The sequence below is a fragment of the Nanorana parkeri genome, unplaced genomic scaffold (assembly GCF_000935625.1).
Source record: "Nanorana parkeri isolate BGI_ZX_2015 unplaced genomic scaffold, ASM93562v1 scaffold1858, whole genome shotgun sequence".
In the NCBI taxonomy this organism is placed as follows: Eukaryota; Metazoa; Chordata; class Amphibia; order Anura; family Dicroglossidae; genus Nanorana; species Nanorana parkeri.
The window spans coordinates 135,670-156,308 of NW_017308126.1; the positions used below are offsets into that span (position 1 = coordinate 135,670).

At 43.3% G+C, this 20,639-nt stretch overlaps 1 protein-coding gene across 1 annotated transcript in view; it reads right to left on the reverse strand.

The window, feature by feature from the left end:
• Positions 1–7,463: 7,463 nt before the first annotated feature.
• The window catches only part of LOC108799935, a 20,189-nt gene continuing 7,013 nt past the window's right edge, over positions 7,464–20,639 (reverse strand). The window contains exons 2-5 of the mRNA XM_018571881.1: positions 13,533–13,638; positions 13,344–13,450; positions 10,593–10,765; positions 7,464–7,739 (exon numbers count right to left, since the gene is read on the reverse strand). Coding sequence (XP_018427383.1) covers positions 7,464–7,739; positions 10,593–10,765; positions 13,344–13,450; positions 13,533–13,638 — 662 coding nt within the window. The remainder of the gene's footprint in view (positions 7,740–10,592; positions 10,766–13,343; positions 13,451–13,532; positions 13,639–20,639) is intronic.

Consider the following 20,639-nt stretch of genomic DNA (forward strand, 5'->3'; position numbering starts at 1 on the left):
CCCAACCAGTCTGTTGTATACTGACAGTGGTGGGTGTGCTGCTCTCAGAATACCTGAACAGTCATAGCATTGACCCCTGGGGAGAGAGTTTCCTGACAGGGCCACACACTGGTTGCATTTCAGCAGTCAGTGAAATTCTATCAGTATATGGCCAGCTTTAGATCCACACAGGGACCATATGATAAATTACTGATATAAGTATTCTTGCAGTAGTTAGGTGTTGTTGGAGTTCAAAGCAATTTTGGGCAACAAGTAAAATCGAATTAGTGACCTGCCAACGCCATCCACTAACCATTGCATCTGTGCTTAAAGTGGAACTTAATCCTCTTATCTCTTTATAGCTGAAGACGGCGCCATGTTAGCCTCTATGCACTGGCGGAACTACCAGGGTCGCAATTGCGACCGGGCCCTGGCGTTCCGCCTGTTGGGGGGGGGCCCGAAAGCTTCCTCATGCCCCCCCCTCCAGATAGCGCCGCTCCATCCTCCGCCGCTCTGCATGTATGAGCGGCTGTGCGGAATAGAGAGGCACCTCTGTGTGTCACTTGTCTGCCTGGCGGGGCCGCTACCGACACAGCAGGCGCCGCCAGGCAGCACATTCTTCAGCTGGGACTGGGAGAGGACAGACCCTCTTCACTCTGGCCGCCCCTGGAGCTATTCTGCATTACTGTATAATCATCATACAGCAATGCAGGAGAATAGCACCAACTATGCAGGACTACAAGTCCCAGCAATACATTATATTATTAAGTAGGGATGCAATAGTACCAAGGGGAACTCCATTTGCATGCACTATTTTTTCTTACAGCAACGGCATGCAGGCATTGATTTGCCATGCGTTCCGGTGCAGGCAATCACACTGCGGTGCCAAGCTGAGGTCACTAGTTACGCCACTGACTGCAGTGCATAGGAATGGATTAAATGTAATTTTGACATTTCAATAAAGTTGAGAAAGAACTGTACAGGCAGTCCCCGGGTTACATACAAGATAGGTTCTGTAGGTTTGTTCTTAAGTTGAATTTGTACGCAAGTCAGAACAGGTAAATTTTTTAAGTGTAAAACATTTTTTAGTTTTGAATAGCATAGGGAAGGGTCACTTTTGTTTTGCTGTTTGTGCCCCTTGTTCAGAAGATTATAATATAACTTAAAAAAATCTTTTATTTAAAACGACACACCAAAAATTTAGTTTTTCTATTTTAAATTGTATTTGATAAATGTAATTTTTTTTAAAATTTATTTAACTTTTTTTGTCTAATGGAGAACTCTCCAGTGGGCGGGTGCAATAGCCAGCCTGCTATTGCATTTTAAAACTCTTTACCCCGGGGCTCCGGAAGCCTAAGCCCTGCTGATGTCATATATCATGAAGGTCCATTCACTTACATTAGACAGGAGGATGGCTAGGGACATACCAGAGCTGAAGGGAGAGAGGTGAGTGCTCACTGCCCCAGGACGGAGGATCAGGTGAACCTACCTGTTTTATTCCTGTACATAGACCAGAACAAGTAGTAGCCCCACTGCAAGGGTTAATTTTGGTACTAGCTGGAATTCCTCTTTAACCCCTTCGTGATGGGAGACTGTACGTCCCGCCACGAAGTGCCCAAATGACTGGCCCCGTACACTGTGCGTGACCAGATATTTGCGGCTCTGCAATGCTTGTAACCGCTGAGAATCAGTATAGAGGGATTCATTAATGAAAGAGTTAACCTTTTTCAGACACCCGATCCCTTTCAGGAATCGGGTGTCTGAGAGTGAGATCAGAGCCTCATATGCAGCTCTTGCCGTCATTCTTGACAGCTGGTGTTCTATTCTGGTGTGCTATTCTCCCCGCCCCCTGCACGGGTGCCACCATCGTTCTAATCACGGTTTGTATGAGTCTAGCACAGCTTGTATGGCTCTAGCACGGTTTATATACTCTAGCACGGTTTGTATGACTCTAGCACAGTTTGCATGACTCTAGCACAGTTTGTATGGCTCTAGCACGGTATACTAGCACGGTTTGTATGACTCTAGCACGGTTTATATACTCTAGCACGGTTTGTATGACTCTAGCACAGTTTGCATGACTCTAGCACAGTTTGCATGACTCTAGCACAGTTTGCATGACTCTAGCACAGTTTGTATGGCAAAGCACCCTGTGTAACCTGGAGCACAGTAATAGAGGAAGGCAGTCATAGCAATCAGAGCGTGTGTGGAAAAGGGTTACCCACAACCCGCCCATAATACAGCTAACTTCGGACAATATGGCCATGAGCCAAGCAGCACAAAAAAAAAGTTAGAAGAAAAAATAGTAGGCAAATACTCATCCCTCGCATCTGAATCCAGGGGAGAGCCTAAGGGTACATTCGGCACGACAGGATGGTGTTCACGATCTCCTGAAGAGTGTCGGGACGTGGGGATCTTTGAGGCCTCTCGGCTCCTGATGAAGATGCTCCCGGGGTCTCCTCAGGCACATGTAGGAGGGGGAGAGATACGAGGCACCGGGTAGCCCCATCGACTGTAGTGTAGGTCTTGCCATCAAAGAGAAACGGGAGCTTGTACGGAAATCCCCAACGATATCTGTTGCTTCTTGATGGTAGAGTCTGGGTGATCAGGTGTAATTCCCTTCTCTTAGCTATTGTCACTGGTGAGAGATCGGAGAAGATCTGGTAAGGGTATCCCTGAAAATGGAGGGAGGAACTCTCCCTAGCCGCCTGAAGTAGGCGCTCCTTCGTGCGGTAGAAATGGAGGCGCGCTATTATGTCTCGTGGGGGGCCTTCAGCCGAGCACCTTGTTAGGGCCCGATGTATCCTATCAAACTCAAGTCTCTCGATAGATAGGTCAGGAGCCAGTTCCTGAAACAGTGCCGTGATCGTGGACTGCAGATCCACTACAGTCTCAGGCACCCCGTATACGGAGATTAGATCTACGATCTCTGTTCTCAGAGTCCTCGATTTGGGAGTGCAGGGATAAATTCAGAGTACGAAGGCCTTCCAGTTCATCCTCATGGCCTTCAATGATAGTTGTGATATCATTGCAACGGGATTCCAGTACTGACGTTCTTTTCCCGATATCACGTATCTCTCTGATAAGTTGCGATGTTATTTGTTTGGACATTTTGTTCAGAGCTTTATATAATGTAGACTCGAATTGTGCCATCATGGCCTGCTGTTGGTCAGGTAAGGGGTGATTGTATTCGTCTCCAGCCAGATCCACGGTGCCCGCCGAGGACCTCGTGTCCTCATCTGGCAGTGGCGCTCTGTACTTGCACCTGCGAGACATCCTTCCCAAGGCCTCATGCAGAGTCGATTTACTGAGTGTGGTCATTTTCTTCGGGTAGCTTCGACCCCTTTCAATATCAATCGACGCCTCAGGTGTTCCCAGATAATTTCCCAATGAAGATGTTCGGTTTATGGCAGCGAAATCAAACCGTATGATCCGTAAGGCACCTGGTCCGGTGCGGAGCTGATCAAACTGCGGCCATCTTGGTCAGCCACGCGCATGCACCCTCCCCTAGTTGCAATTTTTTATGTCGCACGGTATTTGCACAAATGTTTATCAAACAAGTATTTTTATGATAACATACACTAAAATAAAATTTAGTGCACAGAAACAAAATATAATACCCAATTGTTTGGTAAAATATAAAAGACGGGGTCACGCCGGGTAAATAGATACAAAAAAGGGGGGAGGGGGGGGGGGCACGGCACCGCACCGTACAAGCGATCTGGCACCTGTACAGACACCGGATCACTTGTATTTAAACAGCAATCGTCTGCTGTTTAAAACGGTACCAAGAACACGGCTGCAGCAGCAGCCGTGTTCTTGGTATAATCACTTCTAGCGGATGACATAAATTTACATGAACCCGCTGGATATGGTTAAAACATTGCACACATGCAGATGGGCCCCTTATCCTGGTGTGTTTGTTTTGTGAATTGAGCTTCTTTTGTATTTATGGACACTGCATGGTAGCACTTCTCTTGTCTGGTATGGTTTGTGTAGTTCCCAGTATCTGCTTCTGTCCTGTTTTTATAGACATTGCATGGTAGAACTTCTTTTGTTATTTATACTGGTTATAATTCTCAGTATATGTACCGTATGTATGGACACTGCACAGCATGATTTCAGCTATTTGAGGGTTGGAAAGAATGCACGTTATCACCAGAAGCATGATGTAGCATATGCTGTGCATGTGCAAGTAGGCAGAATGTAAATGAAAACACTGCAGAAAACAACATTTGTATGTTTAACCACTTCAAGACCAGGTGTTTAGACCCCCTTCCTGGCCAGGATTTAATCATATTTATTGAACATTTGTAACTTAAAGCCACACTCCTGGCCAAATGATAATTTACACACCACACTGGGTGTTTAAATTACCATTAAAAAGCTGTGCGTTTTGTCCGGAGGAAGGCAGCAAGTAAAAAAAAAATCGTACTTTGCAGCATGCTGGCTCCCACACAAAAGGGCACTGAGGGGAGGGAGAGGTGCGACTAAACCAGCACAGAGCTCCAGTCCCATCACCCCCTCCTCACAACTTGACCATTCACAAAATGTCTTGTATTTTTTGAAAGAATACAAGAGATTCTGTAATTGGAGGAGTGATGATGTCACAGCATCAGTGGGGACCGCTCCTGGGCTGCTTCTTTGCCTAGTGTTCTACTCCTGCGGGTGGCGATATAAAACCCATATGGTGAAGATCATAAGGATCCAGCTGTGTCCTTCAATGAAAAAAAATAATGCATGCAACATTTATTTTTTTATTGAATGTTGCATGCGTTGCAACACACACACTGGGGATACCATTCAGAAGCATGCAGTGCATTTGCATGTATGATAGTGTGCGCTAAACTGGTTTAAGTGCCTTTAGTACAACGCTCTTGTGTAAACCAGTTCTTTGCTTGTTGTGCATGTGTTGGAGGGAAAAGTGTACATCTGTTTTGCAATGTCTCACATTTGTGCTTTAAAATGCTCCAGGAAAAGTACTTTCTAAAAGACAATAGGTTTCCTTGAATGTTCAGCCTGGTAGAGCTAATACACCTAACAAGAATCCAAACATGACTTATCTATGTGATAGGGCTACAAATATGGATTACACAAGGACGACCAGCACTTGTTTTAGAGTGCACATTTTGTATTTGGTTAAATTGGAGTAAATATGCTGCTTCAGTGTCTACAAATTAAAAACCTTGTGGAACTGATATCAAATGGTTTGTTGAATGGCATGGTATTTTTTTGTGCTGATAATCACAGACTGAAGTCTAACCTATGGCCTGCGTTGTGGGGATAGAAGCCAAGACTCATCACTCAGCAGCACTGGAAGCACATTTCTGCCAAAATGCTGACAAAACAGCTGCAAAAGTATCTTCTGATGCTCCCTAAATAGTTTCTTTAACATATACATGAATACGCTTTGTACCAGAAATTCAGTTTTAAAAGAAAGGATTATTATTACAGTCTAAGGGTTTATTCACAACAAAAATCCTCATTGTATTTTCTAGTTTTTGACTAGCAATGTGGAGCATTTGTATGTCCTTCATTATTTAATGGGTGGCTTTATTGACCCATCCTCACCCTTTACTGCTTCCTCCACCACTGAGTAGAATGAATACAGTTTAGATTACACCCGGCAGTGATCTGTAAACTGAATTGAAAAGCTAATTAGGGCTCTGCAACGAATTCAAGCTTGGCTGCAATCTTAATATGATGCTGACCAGCATTTAAGACAGAGAGGGTACCAAAACAGATCAACAAAGCCTCAAGAAATTCTAGATTGGGTAGCAAGCTTGCCAAGGTACTTACATGGTGCTGATGTTGCACTGATGGGGTTAGATCAATTTTGAAAAAATGCATTTTCACTGGCAGAATAAGGTCAGAATGCAGCCCCAGACTCCAGGGGCACCCATGGTGATGCTAAACAAAGTTCTGAAGAATAATGCTCTTCAACATAAGTCAATTTCAGCTTTAGAATTGTTGAGACTTTTTTCAGAATGTGAGCAGCCATGGCATACTTTGTATTTCTCTCAATAAAGATGTTATTTCACATTTTCAAATGTTTATACACATGACGTATGTACACTCCTTGTATCCGGAAGCATTATGTCCTTACACTCTGCAACCATCATGTGAGTAATTTGTAAAGTCTATATTGTTGCAAAAGATCCAACTTGAATTTAATTTAAAAAACCGTCTTCCAAAAAGGTGCACAAATGTTTAACAAAACACAAATGTTTGTTGTACACTGACCCTTATGGGTGATCCAAGTACACTGGTGGGAACCCATGAATTGAAAACAGCCCAGGGTCCACTGCACAATAATCCCACCACTTTGCACTTTGTACTGTCATCGTGTCTGGGGTCAAAAGGACACTGCTGGGACAGCTTACTCTACATCTTAGCCAGTCCACCATGAAGGCAGCATTTATCATTCATCCTGCACCTATGAATGTCCTTCATTTTTGAGACCAGAAAGGACCATAAGGGTACTTCCCTGTTGTAGAATTATCACCATTGCCTTCCATGTGTCATCCATACCAGAGGTAGGCAAACTTCAGTCCTCCAGCTGTGGTGAAATTACAATCTGCCTATTGGAGCCCCAATCTGCCACAGGAGCCCCTGTGGCTGTCAGAGTTCTTGCAGTGTCTCATGGGACTTGTAGTTGCACCATAGCTGGAGGGCTGGAGTTTGCTTACCTCTGCTCTATACAATCTGTGGATGAAGGGTTCCATGGGGTGATTGTTCTACTTCCATCCCATAAGAAATCTATTGTATGATGCGAGACATCACACTGCCATCCTACACAAGCTGTCAATGTCACTGAAGCATTAAAGGACATATGTAGGCTTCTATCGCTCACCCCTCCTTCTGAGGATGCTAGTTGCCTGGGTGCTATGCTGATCCAATTTCCTCAATACTTTGAGTCACTCATCTGACAACCATATAGATCTAATTAATTTTGACTTTGAGGAAATACAGGAGCCAGGCATTGTCGGGCAATTAGCATTTCCAGAAGGAGACCAGCAATAGCAGATGTATTTTTTCATAATGGGTGTACTTAAAGCAACATTGTAGGGTCCCTACCTCATACAAACACATGTGTGCAGTTTAATGAAATGCCAACTAACTTATAATGATGTTTTTGGGATTTGAAAAAAAGGTGTACTTAGGCCCATCCATCCATCCATCCATCCTTGGAGGCAACACCTTTTAGCCCATAACGCCTCCATTGCATACATTAAGTGAACTCAACAAAGACATTGAATCTTAAGTCCTGTTGGTTTTTTCGAAGACTTTATTAGCATTAATTTTTTTTCAGGAAAAAAAGAATCAATACAGTAAATTCCTTATATTCTGTTTATGTAAACCAAATTCCCTCTGAGGTATCTGTAAATGTCAGAGATCATATAAGAAGAAGTACGTGTACGTTTCCATAGCATAAGACAGACATATAGAGGTGTCTATATATGAACATTATATATTGTTGGATCTCAGAGCTTAAATGGCCAGAGCACTGGTGTTTGCTGGATGTAACTCTTATATGCTGGGTCTTCTCCCCATCTTTTCAGGCCTTGTTTTTCTAGAATGGGAATACCACTGACATAACTGAGCAGGAACCACACAAATATTGGGGATATGACACTCATGTACTGGTAACCCCTCAGCACTGAACATGAAGAGAGGAAGAGGCCGCTCCACTGTAAGATCTCTCCCAGGTAGTTTGGATGACGGCTGTATGCCCAGAGACCACTCTGAATAAATTTTCCCTACAGAAGATTAAAGACACAGCAGCAGATTATTAGAGAAGAAGCAGTAACAAATGGCAGAGGTATGACGGTATTTGTAGTTTTACCACAGCTGTAGTACTGAGGTTGTCCACCCCTGAGCTACACATATGGTCAACAAATGAGGAGCTAGGAGACTATGCACAATGCTGAAAAACCGTCACCCCAGTGAACTATACAAATGATATTTAAAAAAAAATGATGTCATACAAATATACAAATATGACATTTCAACCTCCAGGAAAATAATACAAAATATAATAAACTAGAACTACATGCAGAAGGAGACAATTTTTGCACTTTACAAATGTTTTCCAAAGTGCAGATTATTTATCTATGAGTAATAATTGTGCAATAAACACATATATATATATATGATCTGTGACTGGACAAAAAATTCTATAGGTCTAAGCCCAGTTTTCCCTTCTTGGGAATCTTCGTGCCCTCTTCACTAATTTTCCAGAAAGAAAACTTAAAGGGACACTTAACTCAGGAGTTACATCTTAAAAATGGATTCAAGTACCTCAACTATTAAAGGAGAACTATGGGGTCAGGGCTTTTCCCCATAGTTCTCCTTAGGGTAACGGGAGTACACAAACTAGCATCCTCCTGTCACCCTAAGCTCAGTATACCACGAGCTACAGCTCGCGGTATACTGAGACGCCGCAGCTAAAGCGGATCCCGACAATTCTATCTGGATCCGCCCAGCTGCGTGAGTGACAGCTGGCACTGCCTATCTAGAGGCAGAGCCAGCTGTACCCGCCCCTCCCCCGTCCGTTCCGCCAGTCAGCGCTGGAGGATTGGAGCGGGAAGGGCGGAATCCAGCCCCTCCCCTGTCTCGGCAGAGAGCCGTGACAGGATCGAAAAGTGAACAAATGTGTTCGCTCACTTCCCGATCTACTGAGCCGACCTGTGACAGTCTCATTGTCACAGGTCGGCTAGAACTATGAGGATGAGTGAAAAGCACTCACCTCATAGTTCTCCTTTAACAAAAATGTTGCTTATTTGTGTATCACTCGGCTGTAAATCCCCATTTCTGAATTTGGGCTGACACTGTCCTTCCTTCTGGAGGATGGCTACTTTTGTTCCAGCTTTGTGTTGCCACCGCTCCAAGCTCGCTCCTGTGATGGACTACAATCTCAATACAAATTAGTAAACCAAACATGAGATTGTAGTCCAGTGGAGTGGTGGCTACTTTACAACACACATAGAAGGAAGGACAGTGTCAGCACCAATTCAGAGATGATTTGAGGATCTACAGCCGAGTGATACACAAATAAGATACATTATTGTTAATAGTTAGGGCACTTGCATGTATTTTTATGATTTAACTCCTGAGTTTAGTATCCCTTTTAAAGCAGAACTGCATTCATTATTTATGTATTAGAGAACAAGAAATATATTCTGAAATCCAGATCTTGGATTGTTAATTTTCATGACAAGCTATAGGTCGCTATCTCGCCTATCATAAGTCAAAACATCCTTTTTTAGAAGAACAGATATTCAGGTAGATAAATACATCATAGTTCTATAGAAATATGACATCATTTTTTTTGAGCTTCAGACTGGGTAATGGTTGAAACCCCTTTAGATATTTATCGCAGTGTTTCCATTGGGTTGATGGCTCCCACTCCCTGCCTTGGTGGGAGTTCTGAGTAAAAAAATGAGAGCAGGAAAAAAAAAGGTACATTTTCCCAATGGAGTAAAATTATGATAAACACTGACTGAGGATGCATCTACTCCCCACTTCAGGTTTGTCTGGAGTTTAAATTTAAAGGAAAACGTTGGGCAAAAGTGTTTTTAACCCTTGTAGTGGAGCTACCCCATGCACTGCAAGGGTTAAGTGCTTATGTTTGTCTAGGTCATAAAAAAAAAGTTATACTCTCCCGATCCTTCAAGCTGGCTGCCTGCTTATCTGGTCAATGAAGCCTCTCTCCTAAAAATCTGCAGCGTTGAAATGTTCCTCAGCGTCCTCAATTCTATACACTTTATTTATCAAAACTGGAGCAAACAGAATCTGGAACACTTGCCCATGGCAACCAATCAGCATCTCTCTTCAGTTTGCTCAGGTAAGATTAGAAAATGAAACAGAGAAGCTGATTGGCTGCAGTGCAAATCTGCTCCAGATTTTGTCTGCTCCAGTATTGATAAATCCCCCCCTGTGTGTAGAAGGTGATGAATTACAGGAGCTTTAAGCACTGCAGCTGAGGGGGAGAGAGGCTCCAGGGCCCCCTCTAAAGCTGGCCACACACCTTACAACCATCGCAAGACTTTTGTCTTGCGATGGTTGTAAGGTAATTAAAAAAACGTACGATCTGCCTATCTTGGACAGGCAGATCGTACTTGCGATGATCGCATGCCCACCCCGATGAGGGGTGGGCTTCCGATGACCGCAGTGCCGAACGGGCAGTTTGCACTTGCGCGCACCGGCCCGTCCGGTTTTTATCTTACGAACATGCTACACACCCGCCGAACATCGTACGATTCTCGGCGGGTTTTTGAACATGTTCCTAAGATAAAAGTAATGCGACCTTACAGTAGTAGAGGTCGCACGGCTCCCACACACCTTACGATAATCGTACGATCGCGGGATTTGCCGCGATTATGGTAAGGTGTGTGGGGACCCTAAGAGTAAACTGGCTTGGAGGATCCAGTGAGTATAACTTTTTTTTTAGCACCTAGACAATAACGAGCACCAAACCCTTGCACTGCGGGGGTAGCCTCACTGCAAGGGTAAAGACAAATTCTGCCCAGAGTTCTGCTTTAAGACACGCTCATTGCATGTTTTATTTCCCTAAACTGGAACCCATAAAATAATAGTATTGAGATACTCACAGCATTGTCGGGGTCACTCTTAAAATTCAATTTCTGCTGGTCAGCAATGGCCTGCACAAGAAATCCAACTGCCCACAAGCTCCAACCGCAATAGTCAACTATTCCCAGGGGCTTGTTTCTTTTCTCAAGGTTTACCATTAACGATGGCAACAATGTAACAAATATCCAGACACCTGAACAAATAAGACATGATATCAGAAATAATATTAGGGAAAGATTGCATTTAGCACCACCTTAGCATCACAATGTTTTTTTAAAGACAAGTGCATTTATCCTTTTGTCCCCTTTTAAGCTGACCTGGGCAATCCCACCTCCGGCTGCACAGATGCATACTTACCGACCCTTTACAGGCTCGGCCTCCATTGTTGACATCCTGCGGCAAAAGTCTCCCTCTCCTGGTCGTGCCTGGGCAGTACATCCCCATTGACTTCTATTGGGCTTGTCTATCTCCGTCTCCCAGCCAGGAGATGACCCCTCTATGAGCCATAACATCTGTCTAATTTTATTGATATGAAACACAGGGGTCTATTCACGAAGCTGCCGAAGGATCTAGCCGTAGCTTCGGCCGATCCTTCGGCCCCAGGACCCCTTCGGTTCTGTAGAACCGAAGGGGTGCTGTACGGGCTATTCACTATTCCATTGAAATACATTGCTACATTACTATTGGCTATTTCAATTAGCAATAGCCAATAGTAAACTAGCATTGTACCCAGGTACAATGATAGTTTACTATTGGCTATTGCAAATTTGCGGTAGCACACAATCGCAGTTTATTCACATGCAGATGGGGCAGCGGGACTGGTTTTCTTTTTTTATTTACTTTGTAAAATTTTCTCATTTGTTTTATTATTTTTACATTTTTATTTAGTTACATTTTTAACTATTATTTATTACTTTTTTTTTAAAACTATTTATTTTTAAAACTATTTTTTTTTAAACTTAACTGTAGTGCTATCACACAGTGATAGCTTTTGGAGGTGACAGGTTCTCTTTATTGACCCTGTCACCTCCAACACAGGAGTTCTAGCACAGCTCTGTGCTAGAACTCCTGTGACAGAAACGAGCAGCGGCCGCCAGAGACAGAGGGAGGTGACAGAGCCTGTCACTGCTCCACACCCCCTCGCTCCGGCCCCGCCCGCGCTCTGCACACTTCGGGCCACGCTCCCCGCTCTCACCGGTCCATGCCCCCCGCTCGCAGCGCCACTTGTTTAAAAAAGTCAAATAAGCCCTGCTACTTGTCCGTAGCAGAGCTGAAACAGTGAAAAAACTACTTGCCCAGCGCCCGGAACTACGTGTCCCGGGCGTCGGGCGATACGAATTCCACACCCCTGAAATGATGTCCATGTACTAAGAAGTACAGAGCTTGTCAGTAAAAGTACCTGGAGAAGCATGGTTACCGAAATTAAAGGGTAACTCCACTTAATGTCAATAAAAATCACCTTTCCATTTAAAGCTGTAGCTGTTGTAATGTTCTAAATCTGTCAAAGAAATCCAATGCAATATGGCTACCTGGAGGAGTTCTGTGTACAGTTGGTGAACTGTACCCCCCCCAGAAATGTCAGTTCCTGCTTCTGTGATTGGCTGGCTGATTTTCCCAAAAGTCTGCATATAGATATAAGTATAATTTTTGGCATCCCTTACAATAGGAATTTCATGTTTGGTCAGATATTCCCTGAGGGTTAATCACTACTAAAGGGATGCCGACACTGCACCTTTCCTCATTATAACACAGGAAGCCCACCAGTGGATTCTAATGAACCCAGATCCTCCCATTCAGGGATCAGTTTGGAAAGGACATGCTGCAACAAACAGCTTTTTCTTTACAACCGAAACATGTAGGAATCTGTAACAAAGTTTGTTACAATCCTTGCAATGTACACAGATCACCCAGAGAGGATTATTTTTTTTCTCAACCAAAGTGGAATTACTCTTTAATGTCTTTACTATGCTATTTTATTGCAACTTCTTAAAAAAAAAAAAAAAAAACTGGAGCACAGAAGAGCAGTTCTCCAAAGCAACCAATCAGATTGCCTTAATTTCTTCAATGCAAGATGATTGGCTGCTCTGTGCTCAGTTTTATCTCCAGATTCCATAAGTCAGTTCCTGTATTCTTTCTCCAAAGCCCCCCCCCGTCATTTGTAAGGATTAAGAGATCCTCCAAAAAGCTCAAGCTGCCTTCTGACAGACAGACCAGTAACAATATACAACCACGAGTGAGAGAACAAAGATAGGACCGGTCTGTGTATAAGGCCTCATTCACACTGATAACAGATGGCCCGTACAGATCCACGTGGCGTGCATGGCCGGGAAGGACAGGTGCTGCGTTTGATTATATGCACCAGCCTGTTCTGTTCTCATCGGAGGACACAGCCACACGCCGCCGTACCCTCACCTGAGCTGCACATCCATGTGGGTGTCTGTGCTCGGACGCAGAAAGGATTCATCCTGTCTGCGTACGAGTTCGGACACCTGCATGGATGTGCAGCACGGGTGAGCGTACGGCCGCGTCCTCCCGTTGGGGAGGAACAGGCTGCTGAGTACAATCACACGCAGCACCTGTCTTTCCTGGGAGCGGCCTGATATGGCCGTGCATGCTGCACGGATCTGTACGGAATGGCTCTAAGCTGTGTGAATGAGGCCTAAGCGGTGTTAGTCCTTTGTGAATATTGGTTAAAATGCTTGGCTGCAGCTAAGAGCCCCTTGTCATGGGATATAGGACTCAAAGAGAAGCCATTGACTTTTATCACTCACCTTGAACTGTCCAATAAACCAGAAATGTCCCTGGATTATCTCGTACTTTATTAAATCTTCTATCATGGCCATCTCGGAGAATTCTTAGAAACAAAAATGTTCCGAGGCTGAAAGAAATGTTCTTTTACAGTTAATAAAAATACAATTATTTCCGGCACAAGAACGTCGGTCTGGAAAATAAATGCTTACCGGATTCCCCATACTGTGATTAACCCAGTCTGAATCTTCTGGCGCAAATAGCTTGTTCCTGACCATCTCAGGCTGAGATGTGACAAAAGAATGAAAGTTCCACTTCCTGTTAACAAATCAGCATTGAAAATATTAAATTCTGCAAAATACATTACAGCTTATTATCACTGAAGAGTCATTAAGAGCTATTTTCATTTTATTTTTCTCTTAAAGTATAAAATTCAGATCAATATACTTTTCCTTTCTGCGGGTTCCTGTCTAGTCTGATTGTTCTTTCAGATCTTATTCTGTATTTCGGAAAAAAGGCAAATAAAGCTTTTTACCGGATTTTTCTGAAACAGCACATGACTGCCACCCAGGGCCGGTGCTGCCACTAGGCAGCCGCCTAGGGTGCACTGCTGCTTAGGGTGCAGCCTCGAAACGGCCCTGCTGCCACCCATCAATTCCAAGTAATAAAGTACACACCTGTCCTTACGGCTGCACCAATATCGATACCTTCCCGGATACCGGACTTCCGGTCAGAGGGGAACATGGAGCCAACTTCCCATGCAATCAGGAAGCCGGGCAGCGAGTAATGAACCACCCCCCGGCTTCCCAGCCAATCAGCATGGAGCAGGCCGACCTGCTGGTTCTTTCCTGATTGGCTGGGAACTCAGCTTCCAGTCCAATCAGCATCTAGCTGGCCAAACAGCCGGCTCCTTGCTGATTGGCTGGGAAGCCGGCTTTCCAGTCAGTCAGCTTACAGCCGACTTCCCATTCAATCAGGAAGCTGGGAGGCGGGTCATTACTCGCCGCCCGGCTTCCTGATTGGCTGGGAAGCCTGCTTCCTGATTGGCTGGGAAGCCTGCTTCCCAGCCAATCAGGAAGCCAGGCGAGATGTCATTACTTCCCGCCCAGCTTCCTAATTGCCCCGGAAGCCAGCTCCATGCCAGCAGAAGCACCGGTATCGGTACTCGGCATCGGCGAGTACCAAAAGCAAAATATCGGTACTCGTAATTGTTCAAGAAACTTTTGGACGATTTCTTAAGGGACCGTAATATACAGGGGTACGGGTACTCCTAGAATGAGATCCTAATAGGTTGGACTTGATGGACTATTGTCTTTATTCAACCTCAAATACTATGTAACTATGTACTCAATAACGAGAAACCAACATCAGTGCATCCCTACTTGTCGTCTATGTCTATGTGCTAATAATGTCCCGGGATTTGTTATCTCAAATACTTTTTCCTAATTAATTCAGATTCTAAAGTAAAGCTGAGTACACAGTTAGAATTTTGTTAGAAAATGGTTGTTTTTCGGAAGATTCGTTCGATTTTCCTTATTCGACAATCGATTTGGACCATAGTGACTAGAAAAATGGAAGGCGCATGATGGAAATTATTTCTTAAAGGAGCGAACTTCTAACAGCGAATGTGTTTTTTGTTCGGGAAACTTAATTCATTCCAAAACCAAATGTTAAAATAAAAAAACATTTAGTTCAACATCTGTCAAGTCTCTGATGGTATTATCGAATGTTCTGAACAGATTTTTCGTGCAAAATTCTGTGTATGCCCAGCTGTACATAAAAGACGGCTGCAATATTGTTTTATTTTATTTTGCTTTATTTTACTCCTATAATTGTATGGTTCTCTATGCCTAGCAACTATACAATATAGTTTTATTATGCATATATTACCATTGATCTTGAGGTACAAGCGTACATCTACTACTAGATGGAATGTAAAGAAGATTTCAGGCGATATGACTAATTTGATGTCTGATAGATGTGTTGTGTCAATGTATCTGCTTGTTCATTATGAATGTGCAAAGCATTGTCTTATATGCATATAAACCAAATAAAAATCCAAAGTTTAAAAATAAAAAAAAGACGGCTTCACTACTGTTTGCAAAATCTGTGCAGTTTATAGCATTCTAGCTTTTTCTCCAAATACTGACACAGACAAAGCTGTCAGGTTCATTCACTGATGGAACACCGTTCGGTGTCAGCGACTATACATTTTTACTAATACTGTATTAGCAATGGGTCATCGGAGATAGATCTGCTCATCTGATCATCAATCAATCACACTCAGCATGATGTCAATTCTTAGTTATAAGCAAGCAAGGCTTCTACCAAATCTCTGCAGAAACATAACTCAATCATCAGGAGATATGTACAATGAAAAGACCAATTATGTTTTAGATCATTAAACTTTCATGTAACTATGCTAAGCATTTATAATTATACATTCAGGGGGCAGGTTTCCTGTGTGGGGAATAATCACAATTAAAAGAGATTAAAAAAACACAGTAGATTGTCCGCCATCAGCAAAGCAGACGTATCCACAAGTTTCTAGTCGTCGTTATCGTTATATTTATTTTCTTCATGCATATATAGCAGACGGATTCCACCACAGAGACAAAATAAAAACCATTCACATTTAAAAAAATTCACACTTCTTTATAAAAGAAAAAAATGTGCATTTATTATTTTGAAAGGAAACCATTGCAACCATGATCAGTAGATCAAGTGTGCAATGTCCTATTTCCTGCAGACTCTTCCTCCCGTCCATGTCCAAACTGAGGGAGATGGGGTTTGAGATCTGAGGATGTTACATCCTGAATATTGTATGTGTGTAACATGCAGCATGGACCAGAAAAGTAAACTTAGCCTTAAAAGAAGAACTACAGGATTTAAAAAAAATTTGCCCTTCCATTGGGGCTCGCCCACCCGCCCGTTTTGTCTAGGAGGCTCAAATAAAGCTGTATTACTCACCTGATCCACGGTCCTGCGATGGTTGGCACTCACCTCTCTCCCCCTCCACTGTGGAATATCCCCCAGCATCCTCAATAGACCTGCATTAGACGTGATGACATCAGTGGGGGAGAAGATGCTGCAGGGACTGGTCTAGCAGCCCGGCGGGACTGAGGATCAGATGAGTATATCTACTTTATTTGAGCTCCCTAGACAAAACAAGCACTTAAAGTGGACCTTTAACCCCTTTCACTAAAAATCACATTAGCTCTGCATGCTGATATGAAATCATCTTACATTCATTAGTCAAGCAAACATAGTTTTCTTTTACTCTCAATTACTGTTTTGCCACTTCCTGGACCTCTTGGGCATTAGTGATGTAATGTTCCCAAGCACTGCATCCTAGGAAAGGTTACATCCGCAGAGCATAGCTGGGAAATCTCATCTGTAATCTCATGACATCTCAGGGAAAGGCATTTCCCTCCCTTGAGATGATGTGCATGGTCACATGTCCTAGTCACATGTGCCAGAGATCCAGGAAGTAAAAGGAGAGCTAGTAATCTGCCCTTAGTAAACATGACCACTGTGAGAAGACTGGGGAAGAAAAGAGAAATAAGATATGTAAAGAATAAAAAGCCGACAATTATCTAGAAGTATGTGTTTGTAGATTGTCATTACTAAACATTTCTAAAGGTGACTTTGTTGTCATTTTAACTACCTCCGGGCCGGCCGTAGTAAAAAAACGGCCGGCCAGGAGCTCTCTCGATCTGAGCGGGCGTCTCTATACGTCCGCTCAGACACACCCCCTTGCGCGCGCCACCGGGAAATGGCCGCAATTTAAAAACGGGCAGCGATGCCCGTAGCCAGGAAGGGGGTCTAAACACCTGGTCTTGAAGTGGTTAAAGATATGGGGAAAGGTCCGCTTAAACCCTTGCAGTGCAGGGATAGCGCCACTGCAACAGTTATTTTTTTTCTAATTCTTGACTTTAAAGTGGATCTACCAGTAATTTTACTAACACACTATTTCTGCATGTTCATATTTGTTATACTGTACATGGTCCAAAAAGTGCACCGCACTGCGTAACCAAAGTCACATCTCATGAGCTGATTCTTAGATCTCAGCCTAATTACTCTACTACAGACTGGGACACGCACACAACACCTGGGCTCAGTGGCGTCACAAGGGGGGTGCGGCTTGCACCCGGGTGACACCATTGGAGGGGTGACACCAACGTGACTGAAGTCATGTTGGTGTCACCCCCCCTCTGAAAAGTTTGGCACTCGGTCATGGGCCGAGCGCCCAACAGTTTCGGGAGAGAGGAGGGGACCCGGCACCATACCTTATCCCGCCGGGTGACTGTTCCCTCCTCTCTCTGCCGACATCTATCACAAAGATGGCCGCCGGCAGGTATCAATAAGATCGCTGCGCATGCGTGGTGACGTCACGGTGGGGTGTCACCCGGTAACCGCTGCAGCTGACACACGGCCGTGGGACGCCCCTGCCAGGGCTATTTTAGGTAAACCATCAATTTATTTTTGGGTTGTGCAGGGAAATCTGGAGAAAACCCCACACAAACTCCATTTAGACTCTTGGGTCAACTCACCAACATGTATCGCATGCACCAACAGGGTCACGTGACCCTTTTTCAGAGAATAAAGCATGTGATAAAAGAACAACCAGTTAATTTATAAAAAATGAAGTTTGTGTTAAATTTTGACTTAAGCACAATATTTGTTCTATAAATAACTCTTGCCGAATGCAAAAGTTATATAAAGTCAATTCACTAATTCATGGTATAGGCGCATGATATTTTCGGAATGTACAAACTAACAATGAGCAGAACTCTTCACTGACAAGTGAAAAGAAAACAAGGAATCAGTGAGGCAGAGTGGAAATACAATTCTGCTGGCTCAGGAATGTGAATAATTTATAACACTGTACTAGCGGGAGATTGTTCTGTAAATTGAGGCACACTAAGGGTTTTATAAAAGTTTTCAAAAGTTTATAAACACATTTACAGAGTCATGTGCCCTGTGAAATCACTTATACATTCATTCTGTGTGAATGGGGGAGACAAATTAATGTTATGAGCATAGGTTGTTATTAGGTCACATGTAATTTCAGGTAATGCAGCCACTAGATGCAGCCACTAGATGGAGCTGAGGATTGTAGGATATAATACCCATTTCTTGTGCTCCTCAGCTCCATCTAGTGGCCATAATGTGATATTTACCTGTAGGGTGAATGTCTGTGTGAATTGTTTATAAATCCACCCTTAAAAAGGAGAACTATGAGGTGAGTGATTTTCACTCAACCTCATAGTTCGAGCCGACGTGTGACAATGAAACTGTCACAGGTCGGCTCAATAGATCGGGAAGTGAGCGAACGCAAACCGTCCCTCGCTCACTTCCCGATCATCTCCCTGCCGAGAGCAGTGACTGTCAGTCACCGCTGCCCGGATTCTCTTTTAATAATGTTTTCACAATGTTCCTGTGCACCTTCAATAACTGAACAATCTACCCCTGGCACAGTGTAACAGCCTGTGAAAAATGTGAAACATAATACTAAATTAAGTGATAAATATCTCAAAACAGAATAGGCAACACATTTGTTAAATAAGGCATTACGTGAATAAGAAAGTTAATTAAAAAAAATCATGTGTTAAATATACCAAAAGAACAAAGAGCAATATTTAGCTCTCAGTGAATTGACCCATGTCCCTGGTAGAAATAAAGCCCTGTCGATGACCAGGTACTGAGACACTTTGCTTCCCATTAAGCATTATTACTGTTCTGAAACAGAATAATATTTCCTTGTAACTACTACCAACCAATCCAATTTGAATCAATTTGACTGCCCACATTTGCAACTTAGAAACCGTTAAGGTTTATGTAATGGTTGTATCAATACTATGACAATTTTGGGTTGGACTGGATTGGGTTAGATGACAATGGATTGGGTTAGATGACAACGGACTGGGTTAAATGACAAGGTATTGGGTTAGAGGACAACGCATTGGGTCAGAGGACAAGGAATTGGGTTAGAGGACAAGGAATTGGGTTAGAGGACAATGAATTGGGTTAGATGACAAGGGATTGGGTTAGAGGACAAGGAATTGGGTTAGATGACAATGGACTGGGTTAGATGACAATGGACTGGGTTAGATGACAATGGACTGGGTTGAATGACAACGGATTGGGTTAGAGGACAACGCATTGGGTCAGAGGACAAGGAATTGGGTTAGAGGACAAGGAATTGGGTTAGAGGACAATGAATTGGGTTAGATGACAAGGGATTGGGTTAGAGGACAAGGAATTGGGTTAGATGACAAGTGATTGGGTTAGATGACAACGGATTGGGTTTGATGACAACGGATTGGGTTTGATGACAACGGATTGGGTTTGATGACAAGGGATTTGGTTTGATGACAACGGATTGGGTTTGATGACAAGGGACTGGGTTAGAGGACAAGCAATGGGGTTAGATGGCAATGAATTGGGTTGGAGGACAAGGGACTGGGTTAGAGGACAAGGGACTGGGTTAGAGGACAAGGGACTGGGTTAGAGGACAAGGGACTGGGTTAGAGGACAAGAGACTGGGTTAGAGGACAAGGGACTGGGTTAGGTAACAAGGGATTGAGTTAGATGACAATGATTATATTTTACTTCATGAAGAATAGAGATATGTTTCATGTCACCGAGGGACGACAGCTTTAATGCTATTACTATGACAGAGCCAATCATGGTGCTGTGCTCAGTATTTAATTGCAGAGTTGATGTTTATTGTTCTTATTCTTGGTTACAGATGATTGAATCACACTTTGAAAAATGTAACAGACATCTGATATTCAACCAAACAATTCCTTATAGAAGAACCTTTTCTGAGTATAAATCCCTTGTGCCCAAACTGTGGCCCTATCGCACTTGTGGTAGAACCTCAGAAACTGCAGACATAAAACAGGAGATGGTCAGATACTTTGAACATGCTGCAGGAGTTGTTGGAGACTGGGGACATGCTACAGGAGACCTTCAGGAGACTCTTTAGATGAGAATTCTAGACATCACTGCTATTACAGCCCCTTTACAAATCAATGCTTCCACATTGGCACTCCCTACAGCCCCCTTAAAAAATGACCTCTGCTACATACAACATTATTCTCAGCATCATAAAAGATTTAAAAAAAAACATAAAAAAGAGATGGACATGACAGAAAAAGTTAAGATATTATGAAAGAAATAAATCTAAGCAGTTATCTACTAGGAGTCACTCGAAACAATATTTTCTTTATTTGCTTGAGCACACACCAAAACACAGACTACGACCTTCAAGGGCCCCGGGGCCGCGCAATAAGTGTCGTACGGCCATCGTT